This window comes from Pinus tabuliformis, chromosome 9 (genome assembly GCF_031772625.1).
Source record: "Pinus tabuliformis cultivar Carrire ecotype Pingquan chromosome 9, CPIR1, whole genome shotgun sequence".
Lineage (NCBI taxonomy): Eukaryota > Viridiplantae > Streptophyta > Pinopsida > Pinales > Pinaceae > Pinus > Pinus tabuliformis.
In genome coordinates, this window is record NC_142307.1 from 768,454,556 (window position 1) to 768,469,901 (window position 15,346).

At 38.5% G+C, this 15,346-nt stretch overlaps 1 protein-coding gene across 3 annotated transcripts in view; it reads left to right on the plus strand.

Annotated features, from left to right (window-relative positions):
* Positions 1-15,346, plus strand: part of LOC149150992 (RNA polymerase III subunit RPC82 family protein) — a 333,151-nt gene that overhangs the window by 281,140 nt on the left and 36,665 nt on the right. For 2 of the 3 annotated variants that reach the window (XM_089440967.1, XM_089440966.1), the window contains one exon: positions 8,379-8,534. In XM_089440967.1, coding sequence (XP_089297093.1) covers positions 8,379-8,534 — 156 coding nt within the window. Of the gene's footprint in view, positions 1-8,378; positions 8,535-15,346 lie in introns of those variants that run through there. The other variant, XR_016262948.1, reaches the window with a different exon arrangement.

Sequence of the window (15,346 nt, forward strand, 5' to 3'; positions counted from 1 at the left end):
GGTCGAGTTCTATGGTTAACGAGGCTGAGTTAACTCACATTGCTTTCTGGTCGAACAACCCTCCAAACCTGTGCATATCAGACTTCATAGAGTTCGAGATTGAGTCTGTCAGAAGGACAAGACGGTTGAGCTTGTATAGGGACCTGTAGCTATTGAAAGGGAGGACAAATCTTTGGTTATTTGGCTATTCTAAACAGTGGTGCGCAGAGGATAAATTTCTGAGTATGTATTTACTAGTGGGGAGCTGATTGTTAATCAAGGTTGTCATTGATGTCAATATGGCAATGTTTGTGATGGCAAATTCTTGTGATCATAATGTTGCCCATGAAGGATCCAAGGATTGAATACAGACGTAATAGAAATAGTAGAACGAAGGAGGAAAGCTGTCGGAAGCCGAGGACAGCCAAAGAGTAAGAGGAAGAAGTCATTGAAAGCCAACAAGAGAAGAGAAACAATTTATCAGAAGTAGTTTATAGGGAGGAGTAAAGATATCGGCGCTTTATCAGAGAAATTATATTTTCGCGTTATTGGCGGTTCTATTATATTAAGTTATGTAAACATTGCTCAAATCCCTGATTGCAATATGATGGAGTCAAGAAATGAACGACGGAGATCAAACCCAAGTGCTTGCGGAAGAAGAATGGCGGAGGAATAGATCTGGATCATCAAATCGACAGATCTGTTAGATCAACGGTGATTAGCAACTGCGGGGGTAGGAAAGTAAGGATTTCCTTGATCGTGGCTGAAGTCCTGAAGATGTGTCTCCCTCAACCACCGAAATTGAAGTCAATCAATTTGTGACGGCTCCATTGTTCAATGGGAACTTTGATATATGGGAGGCAAGAATGAGGAATTTCTGAAAGGCTCAAGGCATTGAAGTCTGGAAATCAGTGATTGTTGATAGCATGATGGATGGAGAATCCAAGGAGTACAATGCAAAAGCAATGAAGGCAATCTTGAATGGGCTACTTGATTCTATAAGGAACAATTTAGGAAAATGTTCGTCAGCGAAGGGTATATGGGACAAACTTCTTGACCTTCACTCAAAAGGAGCATTGACCATGACCAATAGTCAAGAAGATGATGGAAACCAAGAAGGAAATCCAGAAACCATCATAGAAGCTGAAAATGAGAATGATGACATCAAGGCTAAAGAAGACCTAGAAGATCAAGAGAATGAAAAATATTTTGAAGAAGATCTCCTCATTAAACTTATCATTGCCATGGAAGAGATTATCAATTTGACAAAGGAAAACGAGGAACTTAATAAGAAAGCACTAGCTGGTGACCAAGACCAAACAAGGAAGAAAGTTGACTTTGTCAAGCTTCAAGTACAAGAAAGGGATGAAGAGCTTGCCAAGCTTAAGAAGGAATTTCATCAAAGCAAAAGAAAGCATCATGAAGAAGTCATATCCATGACAAATCAATTGGATAAAGCAAAGAAACGGAAAGATAACTTGTCAAGCCACCTTGAACAAAGGCACCAGAGCTTGAACAAACTTGAAGCAAAGATTGGTCAATACAAGGAAGAGGTCTCCTCCCTTAGATCACAACTAGAAGAAGCAAGGAAACAAGCACAAGGAGCTGAGAAGACAATGGAAGCATTAGAAATCATAGAAGGACAAGTTGATGAAGCAGAAAAGGAGAGAACACCATGGTATGTCAACTAAAAGCAAAGGATGGAGAAACCTTCAAATTAAAATCTGACATCAACCTTCTCAAGGCCGAAACTTGTAAAGCTACAAGGATCAAGGAAGAAATGGAGCGCAGTCTAGCAAAGGAAAATGAAGAAATATTCAAAATGAAGTCAGATATCATCTCCCTTAAATTAGAAGCAAATGAAGCAATACGTATTAAGGAAGAGATTGAGAAACAACTTGCTAAGAAGAATAATGATTGTGAAAGATTGGAAGAAGAGATTGTCTCCCTTAGGAAAAAGGTTGAAGGGATGGACAAAATCTTGAAGAGCTCTCAAGCCTTGGATGACATGCTCAGCCATCAAAGATCTCCATTTGATAAATCAGGTCTTGGCTATGAAGGTGAATCCTCAAGCAAGGGTGACCATACTTCAAACAACAAGGACATGAGGAAGCCTGATGGAAATAATGATGCTCCCAGTTCCAACAAAGGCAAGGAGAAGAGTCAAGGCAACAATGGAAGAAATCCTGCTCCAAGAAGACTTGCAGATGATGTCAAGAATACAAAAGGTGGTGAATATTATCAACAAATCCCAAGGCAGAAAGGCTTCAGAAGTACATCAAGGAAATCTCCCAGGTACCAAAGTTTATTTCTTGGTTATTGTTATTCTTGTACAAACTTTGGACACATGGCAAAAGATTGTAGGGCTTATAATGCTCCCCGTGAATCTCCGAGAAGCAATTTCGCAAGAAGTCATGAATTCTTATTCATAAACAACATAGAATGCTTCAAGTGTCATAACATTGGTCATATGGCACGTAATTGTAACTTGATTTGGGCACCTACTCAAGCTAGAACTATGCCGGATAAGAAAGTTACACAAGTACGGAGAAGGAATCAAATACAATTCGAAAGTCCCTTGAACTTTCCAGCCAACAACACATGTTGTTGACCTGATCTTCAACACTCTAAGCATTTGATGGGGAGACTCTGCCAAAAGGAAGACCATGCATACAGCTAGGGGGAGCTTATGATGATTAAGCATTTTTGTAGAAGCCATCTGTGAATGGGCCCTGTGTAATCCTTGATGAGCTATATTGACAATAATTCTTTGATGGATCATTTCTTAGGAACACTCCTTTGAAAGAACATGATCTCTTAACTATCCAATGGACTGTTGTTGAAGATTTTTTTTCACTTGATCACTAAGCAGAAATTGGAGCAGCAGAGAAGGCCATCTAATGCTAATAAGGAAAATAGCTATGTTGTTGTTATTACAGAAGTTGAATGTCTCGACTCAGGGATATGATGTGAGAACAGGTACATTGTGGACACAAATAGATGCAACCTTCAAACAAACAGACACATCTGGGAATGGAGCTTGAAGCAAGAGCAGTTAGAAGAATTCATCATAATTGAAGCATTGCAAAAAGTTGTCAACCAGTAGAAAGAATTTAAAAGACAGTCACGGATTAGGTATTAAAAAAAAGGGGAGAATGTTGTGATGCCGAATATAGCTCAACAACTTAAGGAGAAGCACAGAGATACAAAGGAACTCGGATCTGAAGAGAGATAGAAAGAAAGACAATTTCAGTGGCATTTTCTCTTGATTCGGACTATGAAGGCCTCTTAATTCTGACTGTGGAGACAACAGAATATGGATTGAAGCATAAAAACTTGGACTTGAACATTTGGTGTGTGGCTATTTGGAATCTGTTTGGAAGCATTGAAGTGGAGCATCTTTAAGCATTGTTGAAGCCATGATAAAGTAGTTTTTTGAGACATGAAGAAGGGATAATGTGCTAGCTGATGATAAGGCAACAATCCTTCTATCTTGAGTAAAAAGAAGAGCACTATGACAGGGGGAGTAACATACCCATGAAGATCTACTATTCATGAAGAAGAGTAGCAGCTTGACAGGGGGAGTACTTGGGCACCTCGTTTGCCATTGATGTCAAAGGGGGAGAGAATGTTGAAAGTGAAAGAATATTGCCATCAATGACAAAGGGGGAGATTGTTAATCAAGGTTTTCATTGATGTCAATATGGCAGTGTTTGTGATGGCAAATTGTTATGATCATAATGTTGCCCATGAAGGATCCAAGGATTGAATACAGATGTAATAGAAATAGTGGAATCAAGGAGGAAAGTTGTCGAAAGCCGAGGAAAGCCAAAGAGTAGGAGGAAGAAGTCATTGAAAGCCAGCAGGAGAAGAGAAGCAATTTATTGGACATAGTTTATAGGGAGGAGTTAAGATATCGGTGCTTTATCAGAGAAATTATATTGTCGCATTATCGGCGGTTCTATTATATTAAGTTATGTAAACACTGCTCAAACCTCCGATTGCAGTATAATGGAGTCAAGAAATGAACGACGGAGATCAAACCCAAGTGCTTGCGGAAGAAGAATGGTGGAGGAATAGATCTGGATCGACAGATCTGTAGATCGACGGTGATTAGCAACTGCGTGGGTAGGAAAGTACGGATTTCCTTGATCGTGGATGAAGTCTTGCACTCAATCCTAGCCGTCGATCTCATATTCAACTCTTAGGTCACAGTCAATTGCAGGGGTTAAGGCCGTTTTAATCCCTGTGCCAGTCGAAGTCCCGCAAACCATAGATTGTGATATTATTGCGGACCTGACTACAACACTATAATATAACTCAATACAATATCGCATCCATCGTATGAACTTTCATATCGCAAGTCATAAAGGTCACAGTAAAACCTCCGATTGTGATATAATATTGCGGACCCGCTGCACCATTATAACATGACTTTATACAATATCGCATCCGCAGTATCACTAGTTTCTAAGGGATGTCAAACCGTCGATTGTGATAAGGCTGTGGACCCAATGGATTTATTAACAACTGTTTAATATCATATCGCATCCGCTCTGTCGGTAGTAGGGGAATTGGCTATGTTATGTGCAAACCTCCGAAAGTTGCGATTGCGGGATTAAAGGAATAACTCCGATTTTCATGAATGTTGCAATTGTGATTAATGTGATAACGTGCCATGTGGGACCTCCATGTGGGTATAGCCTTGGATGAATATTAAAAAAAAGGACCTCTCTGATATAATCTTTTAATGTGCAAACCCATAAAGTCGGCCTCTCCTCTCAATGGACATGTCTTGTGGTTATTGGCAAAACTCACATATATACAAGTTGAAACACTTCACTTCAAGTACTTGATCTCGGGCATCTAACAGAGAGAAAAAGTAACTGTTCACAACTCGTGAACTTGAAGTGACAGAGGAAGCTGAAGGAACAATAGAAAGAAAGCCGAAGGTCGAGTGAGCGAAAAAGGAAGCGAAAGGTCGAGCGAATGAAAGTGGAAGCCGAAGGTCAAGCGAGCGAAGAAGGAAGTCGAAAGGTCCTGCGGAAGAAAAAGGAAGCCAAAGGTCGAGCGAACGAAAGTGGAAACTGAAGGTCGAGCGAGCGAAGAAGGAAGCCGAAAGGTCCAACGGAAGAAAAAGGAAGCCGAAGGTCGAACATTCTGTTGACTGGGTTATTTATTGAAAAGCTCAAACCTGTGTTTGACAGTGATTTAAATAACAGTTCAAAAGAACGCTCTGCAGATCTAAGAAGATTATCTGAGTATGAACAGGGCTGTTTTCTGATTGAACGCACAATATGAAACTGTGACAGTCACTCTTCTAAAGAAGTCACTCCTGAAGCATTTACCGTGACAGTGAGAACAGAGGCTTGAAACAGAGAGTTGTTTTTTGTGCAGAGCTTAGTGCAGTTCATTGTAGACACATTGAAGTTGTGTGAAGACTATTGAAGATCATGATGTATTCGTCATCATGATGTGACTTAGAGATTTTGCTTGGATGTAATGAAGAGCAACGGTGACACCTTCTATGAGACAAGGTTGTCATTGATTTTATAGCATGGAGACGACAGTGAAACTATAGATTGACACAATTCAGTGAAGAAGATTTTGGGAGTAGAGAATTACTATCAAACATATCTTGACAAGATAGGGTTGGAGCCCTTGGGGTTGGTGCCTTGACAAGATAGGGTCGGAGCCCTTGGGGTTGGTGCCTCAAAATTGGAAGGATTGGTGTCCTTGGAGTTGGTGCTCCTAAATCCAAGGTTGGTGCCTTGACAAGATAGGGTCGGAGTCCTTGGGGTTGGTGCTCCAGAATTGGAAGGATTGGTGTCCTTGGAGTTGGTGCTCCTAAACACAAGGTTGGTGCCTTGAGAAGATAGGGTTGGTGCCCTAGAGGTTGGAGCCTCGCAAAAGACCAAGTTGGTGCTTGGCAATAGGTTGGAGCATTATATATATATTGTACCTGATTTATTGGAAAGATTATATTAATAAAAACATTTATTCCTATTGTTCATTTTGTGTTCTAAATATAAATGATTTAACTGGTAAAAAAACAATTGAAAAGGAATACTGATTCACCCCCCCTCTTAGTATTTCCAACACTGATGTCCTTCACTAAATTATCTAATACGCCCAGATATGCTTGTTGGAGTGTTTACCAGGTTCTGAACTGAGCTCTTGTGCCTTGAAAGATGTGTTTTCATGACTGTATATTGACAAATTCACTGCTGTTATGAATTCTGGGTTAGTTATATTAATGAAAAATGCTTCATCTATTGGCATATGGTGAATATCAGTGGTATTTACTATTTCCCTCGCTGAATGTTTGCAAATGGTATATTGCTGTTTAAAAGCATTCTTCTATATTCTATACCAACTTATTTGGGCTAAATCTAATAAAAGTACACCGTCACCTACAGCACTCTGTCATCAAACTGTTGACTAAACACCACTGAAAAATATCATTAACTCAGAAAACTCGGTAGTGTTTGGAGCCATTTTCCAAGGAGTATTTCACCATATGATGTTTACTGATTTTGAAATGTTGTACAACTGGCAGCATTTCCAAGCTGTTTTGTACCCTTCTTGGCATTTTCTGCTATTTCAAGGACTGGTACTTCAGTGGGAGGGGGTGCGAGGGTAGGTAGGGAGTTGGGGGGGCACGGGCGTGAGCAGGCGTGTTTCCTGCAACATAACTTCATGATGGGTACATCTTGAAATGCAAGGGTGATACCATTTCCATGCACAACTCAATAACCATCAGTGGTTGCTGTTTGCTAGAACATTCTGGGTAGAAATACTTCCATTTTCTAAATTGCTCCAAGGTTCCAAAAACACCCTCCTTTCAACCTTTTCTAGAATGCATTAATGTTTATACTGACAGTTGAAAAGTTTCCATGATACAAATTCCTCGATGGTATTGAATAGATTCTGGGACAATCTGGGACAAATACAAGTCTTTTAGGGTCCAAAACCTTAACAAAATCTCCGCTGAGCTCAAATACCATGAGGTCAAGTTGGCAAAGATATAGTATTACATATAGTTGTACAATGGGTTCCCCATCCAGTGTGTTTGCAAATGAGGCAATGAAAATGCCATATAGCTGTCTGGCTATTTTAGGCTTCGTTGGAATCAGGCTTTATTAAATTTAACTTCCTTAGACAGTCTTTAGTGAGTTTCATAGACTTCAATTATATTATCAGTGGTCCTAAACTTATTTGGCTAAAGCTGCCCAGTGTTTTACAACTTTACTGAGTTATGTTTGTAAAATGACTTGGGGCTTGACACTGCACTAAATTTTAGGTTGATTATGCAGTATCCAGGTATTTGTCTTTATATCAACTCTGCTTGGGGTCTTAAGCTGTGTCTTGGCTATGGACCCCGTGGAATAGGTTTCCAACTAGCTGTTTATATAGATTGTAGGTTATGCCAAGGCTCAATTAGCTTAAATTTGCATTAAAGATGACTAAAATTATCCTTTTTGGTTTTTGTTGTATAGAAATTCCTCCACTCCATCTCAACTCTATCTAAATTCCATGTGTTACTACATATTTGTACAGCTGGTAGTAGATTCTAGATTCTAGGACAGTTAGGGATAGTGAACCCTCTTGAACATAGAGTGTATCAAATAATTTAAGTTATAGCATGATACCCTTGTGAACTTTTTTTGTTCTACTATGTATGAGACTTCTGTCATGTGTTGGGAAAGATTCCACAATATGAGTAGGTTTTCACTATTGGGCTGACGTGTCTTTAAATTGAAATAGATGAAAGTTTCTTGGTGTGTGTGTGTGTGTAGCAGATGCCTATGTCTATATTTCATGACAGTGGTGTAGGAACAACATGATTTTAGGGCTTAATGATTCTTGTTGCTTCCTGTAAATATTTTCTGTCTAATACCATTGCTACGCAGGGGCCTCGAAATATCATTTTTTCCATCTCAAAGTAGCTTTTCCTATCAGAAAAAGAAGATGTAGTGATTGGCCTGGAGATCCTACATCCACTCTTCCGTTATGTACTTTAAGATGCAAAGCTCCACTAATCCCTTTGACTGTATTTCTTTACATCATTGATTTAATTGCTCTCCCTCTCTAAGACTAAGATCCAGGTTGAGTCTAGGGATAAAATTGTCATTTGCAGTAGCAAATATATGCGTTGAGAAGATGAAGCACAACTTTCATAAGTTCCACAGCATGGCAAATTTTGAATGTAAAATGTTTAACTTTGAAAACATGCTATTGTTATAAATCATTCTTAATTTTAGTAGCTGAGGTGGAAACTTGTGGTGGAAATCACCAATTAATGCAAGTAGCATAGTAATATAGTTTATGTTCTTCTATCATTTTCCTTGTTTTTAGTGTGATGACAATGCTTTAATAAGTATCATCTGGTTTTTCAGGAAATTGCAAAATCGCAAGATCATGCTCCATCCAGAACTTTCTACCTGTGGCGTGTCAATTACTCCTCGTTGATGGAGCATATTATTGATGATATGTATCACGGTGCTTCAAATTTAGGGCAGCGGCTTGCACATGAGCTTGAACAAGAACAAGAGGTAACATACTTGCTGATTAATGATTATTCTATTATTCATTGTGCATCTGTGGTTCTGTGCTAAGCATTAAAATGGAATGAAGGATGAATGCCAGTCAATGAATACGTTTAAATATCCTGTTACACTTTGAAAATCCTATGTAGATACAACTCTTTTTAGAAGTTCCATACATACGCAAGATCTTTTCTAGAGACAGAAAATAGTTCTAAAGTTAGATGTACTATTTGGAGGCCATAGTAAAATTTTATCATGGAAGAGGAGCCTTAAGAGTTATTTTATAATGGTCATATGATTATTAGTTTTGTACTTTAGGTTAATAGAAATAAACTTTAAAGTGACATAAGTTAATGAAGTCACATGTTATAAATTGTTTTAAGTTAGGTTATGTCCTAATTAATAAAATGGCTTGCTAAATTTTTAAATACCATGCCAGATTTATTTTTCACAGCAATTGATTTTATTTCCAACAATTTATTTATTTAGCAAAATAAATTCTGAATTTCTGAAAAAATAGTCATTGTTTTTTAAACATCTAGAAATAGACATGCAGTGGAATTTAAATCAAAGAGGTCAATCACACATTGCAAAAATAATTCATCCACAACAATTCTCCGTCATCTATTAATCTGGAAGATCTAGGTTTTCGACCCACAGAGATAATACAATAATTGGAACTTGTAACTCGCCCCCCACAAGCTGAATTCAGCGACCTGGAAATCAGCTTCAGAAGTTTTTTGTCTTGAAGGAAATTGGCCGCACTAATCACAAGAAAATTGGCCTTTGCACCTAGCAACTCGGCTCTGGCAATTCGTCTTCCCTAGCAACTGCGCCTCACTTTAGCAACTTGGCCCTACAATCTCCGCAACATGGCCTCCTAGATTTGCCCTCAAATTCTCTTATACTTCTCCTCCTTTGTGGTTCAGTGCATTGAGCCATTCGCACTAGAGAAAGTCACTCTCTCTTGTTGTGACTTACTCTCTTAAGTCCTTGTGTGTCTTCACCTCTTTGCTAAGCTTGTTTTATAATTTCATTAAGCCCAAATCCTTAACCCTAATCTCCCTTCTAGAAGATCTCGGAGATTAATGATTGAGATTATTTCTAAGTCACTTAAATAATTAGATTATTTATCCTTAGAAAATGACTTAATAGTCCACAATAATTAGTTTACTTTAATTATTATACTTTTCCTAATTTAGACTTAGGAAAGAAGACATAAATCACTTACTCCACCAAACAAGCACCTATAAAGGCAATAAATTGTTTTGCACATGCTAGGAACCAAGCCTATGTAGAGGACCTTCCGAAGCTACCACAAGCTTCAACACTCCCTCCTATCAAGGAAGGGATTCTGCACAACTCTTAATGTATCTCGGTACTTCCAAACTTCCCCTTCACTAGAGGTTTAGTGAGAATATCGCCACCTGCTCATCTGTAGAAATGAACTCTAGTCTCATAGCACCTCTCTGGACTTTGTCTCTGATGAAGTGATATTTGATCTTGATGTACTTGCACCGATCATGAAACACGATAATTCTATGAGAGGTTAATGCAACTCTAATTATCACAATGAATCACCTTTGGCCCCATATGCAGGTCAAATAGTCTTGCAAGCATTTTGTGAAGCCAAATTGCCTCACAACTTGCGATACTTATTGCCATGTACTCTACCTCTGTTAAAGTAAGTGCCACTTATTGTTGCTTCCTGTTGCATCACGGGATCATAGCTGATCCTGAGCTGAAGCAACACCTAGACGTGGATTTTCTATCAACAACACTCCGTGCCCAACCAAAATCTATGTACCCTTGCAACTCCACTCCACTAACTTTGACATATCTCAGTCCAAAGTCTGCCATACCTCACGAGTCACAACTACCTCTGCACATGCTTCACTGCCATCCATTGAACTTGTCTCGGCTCCACCATGAATTGGCTGAGTGTGTTCACAACAAAACATATATTTTTCTTATTGTTGATTTTATTTGATGATTTCTGGCATTGATCTCTCACTGATATATCTTAAGTTCTAATTGAATCTTGTGAAAATTTCATCTATCACAACTGGAAATTATTCTCCTAATTGTTAATTTATTTAACAATTTATTTGATGTTTGCTATGAAAAATACCAAATAATTCACATTGTGATTTTCACAGATAAAACTGCAGAAGAAAAATAAAGCTAGAAACTGAGAAAATCTAGCACACACATAAAAATTTACACAATTATTTTTGGACAAATGTCCTTGGAAAATCCCAATGTGGGAAGACTAGTTCAATAGTTGAGGGTTTTTATTATTATGCAACAGTGAAATTCTGAGTACAATCTATGCATGCCCAACTGACAATCCAAACAACAAGAAAATTTGGCCAAAATTATCTAAGGGAATTTCCCTTCCTCCACAAGCAACCCCGACACAACTCTACCTTAGAAAACTCGTCCTCGTTGAAAAATCTAGGGCATTAAGAAATTAGAGAGATTCTTCTTAACATGATAACAATTTGTGAAGTGTTTTACAATTTATCTTAGCTTGATCTTCGTTGCATTATTAGTGTAGGTATTTACTTCATCAAACTGCGACCAAAAACAAAAGAGGCAAGAACACAAAATATTTGGCTTTCTGCTAGGGCCAAAACCTTTCCCTCTTGGAGAGGAAAACCCGTACAAAATTCTTTTTACAAAGATTCCAAATGACGAATACCAAGACCATGACCCTTAACACATTGTGCCACTCCAAGACCAAGCCATCAATCCTCTTTTCTGTCATTGCTGAGATAATCATGATTGCTACACCATTGAAGCCATTACTGCTGCATCACTGAGATCTTCACTGTTGCTTCTTCATCATGTCACTGTGATCTCTTGTCTTCCTTGAGATCATGACCTTCAAGACCAAGATCATAACTGAGATATGATCATGACTGTACGTGTGCCACTATGAGATCCTTTTCATCATCATGTTGAAACTGTGATGATCCTTGTCACTCCTTCTCATTATGATTAGACTGATCTTCCTTGTCACTGCTTCTTCTAATAATGCTGAGACTATGGTATTGCTCCTTATTATGAAGAGACTGTGATACTGCTCCTCCTCATTGCACCGAGATTGTGATAGTCACTGAGATTAGGACTGTGTCTTTTCTTTCATCAATACTGTAACCGAGTTTATTATTGCACTGAGGTCTGTTGAGGATATGCGAGATAGTAGGAGCACCGAGACACATACATATGCCGAGACTATTAGTTGATAGGCCCAAATATTCTTCACTGTAATACTGAGACTTTACTTAAGGATCAGCGAAGCCTTGAGATCATCTTCATGCCGGGACTATCTTACTATTCCATGCCTCTCCATCCGAAGTCCTGAGCACAGTGTTGCGGGGGAGCGCCCCCCACCCCCCCCGCTCCCAATCCGCGCTCTGGGCGGGAGTGACTCGGGAGCAGGTCGGGAGCTTGCTCCCGAAATCGCTCCCGAAAAGGGAGCGATTTGGGGAGCGCGCTCCCTAAAAAAATGCTCCCCGCGTTTTCGGGAGTGTTTTTGGGAGCATTTAGCCTTTATTGCAATTTTTTTTTTGCAGTAATGTTTCAAATAAAATAAGTTTTGAGTGGGGCAACTTAATGATCAAGCCTATGGCCCTCGTATTGATATGCGATTCATGGTAATGTTAAATTCGTAAAGTAAAAGTGACATTCTCCTTAATCTTCATTTTCATCCTTTTTCTTAAATTTTTAACATTATCATGAAATGACTCAGGATGTTTGAGAGTGGTTTCAACCTCATTGGATTTCATATGGAGAAAGTAGAATCTTAGATTTCATTCAAAATCCAGCAGACTTATCATTTTTTCAGGATTTCAGGATTGCAAGGTTTCCATTGAATTTTGTCATGTATTAGGGTATGGAACTCGTATTTAATCAAGAGAACCAATCCCCCTATGTACCTTGATGTTAGTGACATTGGTTGTTGAACTCCTTTATCATGACCCTCTGAAAAATGCACGCATCACTCAAACAAAATTTTGACTTGACATGCTATGCTTTTTCTATCTTATGTTAATGCTTAGAGGGTGATATTAATGACAAATATCCCTATACAGATACAAAGGTAATGACAAAGATACCTCTAGATATTAATGCTTAGAGGGTGATATTAATGACAAAGATCCTTATTTTCCAATAAGACTAAAAAACTAGACATTTCTCGTGGTGTCAAGAGGCCCAAGCATAAGCAATAGATAATAGATTTACTTGTCTTTTCTAGTTTCTAGTAGTTTTTATAACTTTTGACTCTTTCATATTTATTATGATATTTTTTTAAACAATATATGACAATTTAAGTTTGAAGTTGGCAATTATAACTCATTAGTAATGAATTCTGAATATGATGCTTCATGAAAGTTGAAAGTTGTTTCATTTCATTTTATAACAGTTCAGTTCATGTTAGATATTATTTGTTGTAATGGTTACCCTTAGCTTACAAGTACAACTTTGGTGATCAATGATGATAAATGTTGTATATTGAATTTTGAAAGCTTGAAACGTTAAGATTGACAAATCATGAGACTCAATATGTTGTATATTACCATGTTACTAACTTGTGGACGTGGTTGATGAAGATTATAATTTCTAGATGATTGTTGTTATATGGTTCAATCTATGCTTTTTTTATGTTTTTTATATCTATTTCATAATTATACATGTTTTTGTTGACATATATGTAACAAAATATAAAATATAAAAATAATATATATATTATATAAAAAACGCTCTGGGATTCGCTCCCAAACCGAGAGCTTTTGAAAATTTCGCTCCCGCACCCGTTTTCGCTCCCCCTCCCCGCTTTCGCTCCTCTCCCAAGTAACACTGTTGGTTGAGTAGCTCGTTGCCTAAGATGCAGATCTTTGCTCCTATACCCATCCGAGGTCTCCTTCCCGCTCCTTCTATTCATCCGAGATCTAGTATTCCTGCACCTTATACCCATCCTAGGTGTAGTCAGACCCTTAAGAAATTGCCTCAATTCAATGTGGATCTGCTCCTTCTATCCATACGAAATTTCAGAGAGAAATGCGAGTTCTGTCCCTTGTCTTTTGCACAGACCCTAGCCACCTATTTATAGTGGTTTGTGCTCCAAAATGAGCCGACTTGAACTTGTGAACTGACATGTATTTTATCCAAGCCGACATGACTGCCATTTATATATTTAATTTAATATTGAAGCTGACTTGAAGAGTTTCTTATCGATTTGCTTGCAGACTTCTTGAGCTTGCCAATGGAGGATTGTTCTTGGTCTTGGAGGGCTGCTTTAGCTTGAATACATTTTACATAAGCTCATGAAGAGCTTCTTCATGCATGACTTGACTCTTTGACATATTAATAAAATCCTAAAGACATCAAGAAGAAGTCTTCTGACCTATGACACTTCTTGCTCATGAAATCCATGTAGCAAGGCATGTAAAAGTAATTTATTCTCTTTTATTACATTATTTACAAAGATCATGTCATTATGAAGACCGAACCTTGTTACACTTTCTTCAATACTCCTGGGTCCTCAGTGTAGGCTTCTGTGCAGTGCTTGTGTAGACGCTATGACGTCTAGCCTGGAACTGTCTCTGATCAAGTCATTATGCCCATCTCCACTGACAAAAATTATTCTCCGACACTCTGGAACCTCTACCCGATCTCTGGAATTGAAAACGACTTTTCCTCTAGCTAAATCTAATTACTCTTTTGAAGCAACTGTGTTGTCCTTTGCGCTGCCTTATAGGGAATAATTCAGCCTCTTGCTGCTGCCTCTCCGGATCTGGATAACTTCCTTTGGATCACTATCTCTGCCCCTCACTGTCTCTGCTTCCCCCTGAAGCTCGAACTATTCCAGCAACTGACTGCTGCTACTCTGGAAAATCGAACTCAAGTTTCTAGTGTTTTCTCCAAGTGCTCATCGACTTCTTCTTATAATCCTCTGTTGGAACACCAACGACCAAGATTAGAAATTAGTCAAGGGCCCAAATTGATTCTCTGTTGATCTGTGTGAGTTTCTAGAGAATTATCATCTTGATTTAATTAATTATGATTAATTAACCAGTATTCCGAAGTTTAGACTTAGGAAACATTAAAAAAATAGGTTAATAATTTAATTAAGCCATCCCTAAGTGGAATTTCTAGAAACAATTCCTGGGTTTTGTAAATCTCATGTATTCTAGCCTCTCCACCAAGTTTCGTGACTAGAACACATTTGATGCTACAAAAACTAACAAATCTATCTAGTTGTGCTTAATAATCTTGCTTGCCACATAATCTTAACTCAAGTTGCTAAGATATTCATTTGTATCTCCTAGACTTGTTGATTCTCAACAAGTCCCACTTTTGTTTTCCACCTTTAGGGACTCCGCCCCTAGCCTGCTTAGGAGATAGCTTAAACAAAGTGAGTATGGATCAAAGTGACAACCCCTACTTTGAGCATTGTGCCACAAAGTTTATACATTGTGTGGTTGGAAACTTTTCTCGCACTTAGGTATACAACTTAGGCGAAAACAATACCATTTCGCTGCCCTTCAGTCAATCAGTTCTCCTAGATCTCCTTCCATATGAAGTCATCCCACAACTGGCTCCAATCAGGAAGTTGTTGCCTAGCAAATGTCCCATCTACAAAGGTGGTCCAGTGCTTAACACAACCCTTTAGAGCAACCTTTGCTAGCTCCAAACCAGTCATAGTGTCCCCAATAATTGCAAGCTCATCACGAGCTTGCTGGATCATCATGAGGTAAAATGTCACAACCTCATATCTATTCATTTTGATGTTGTTTAATTTCTCCCAC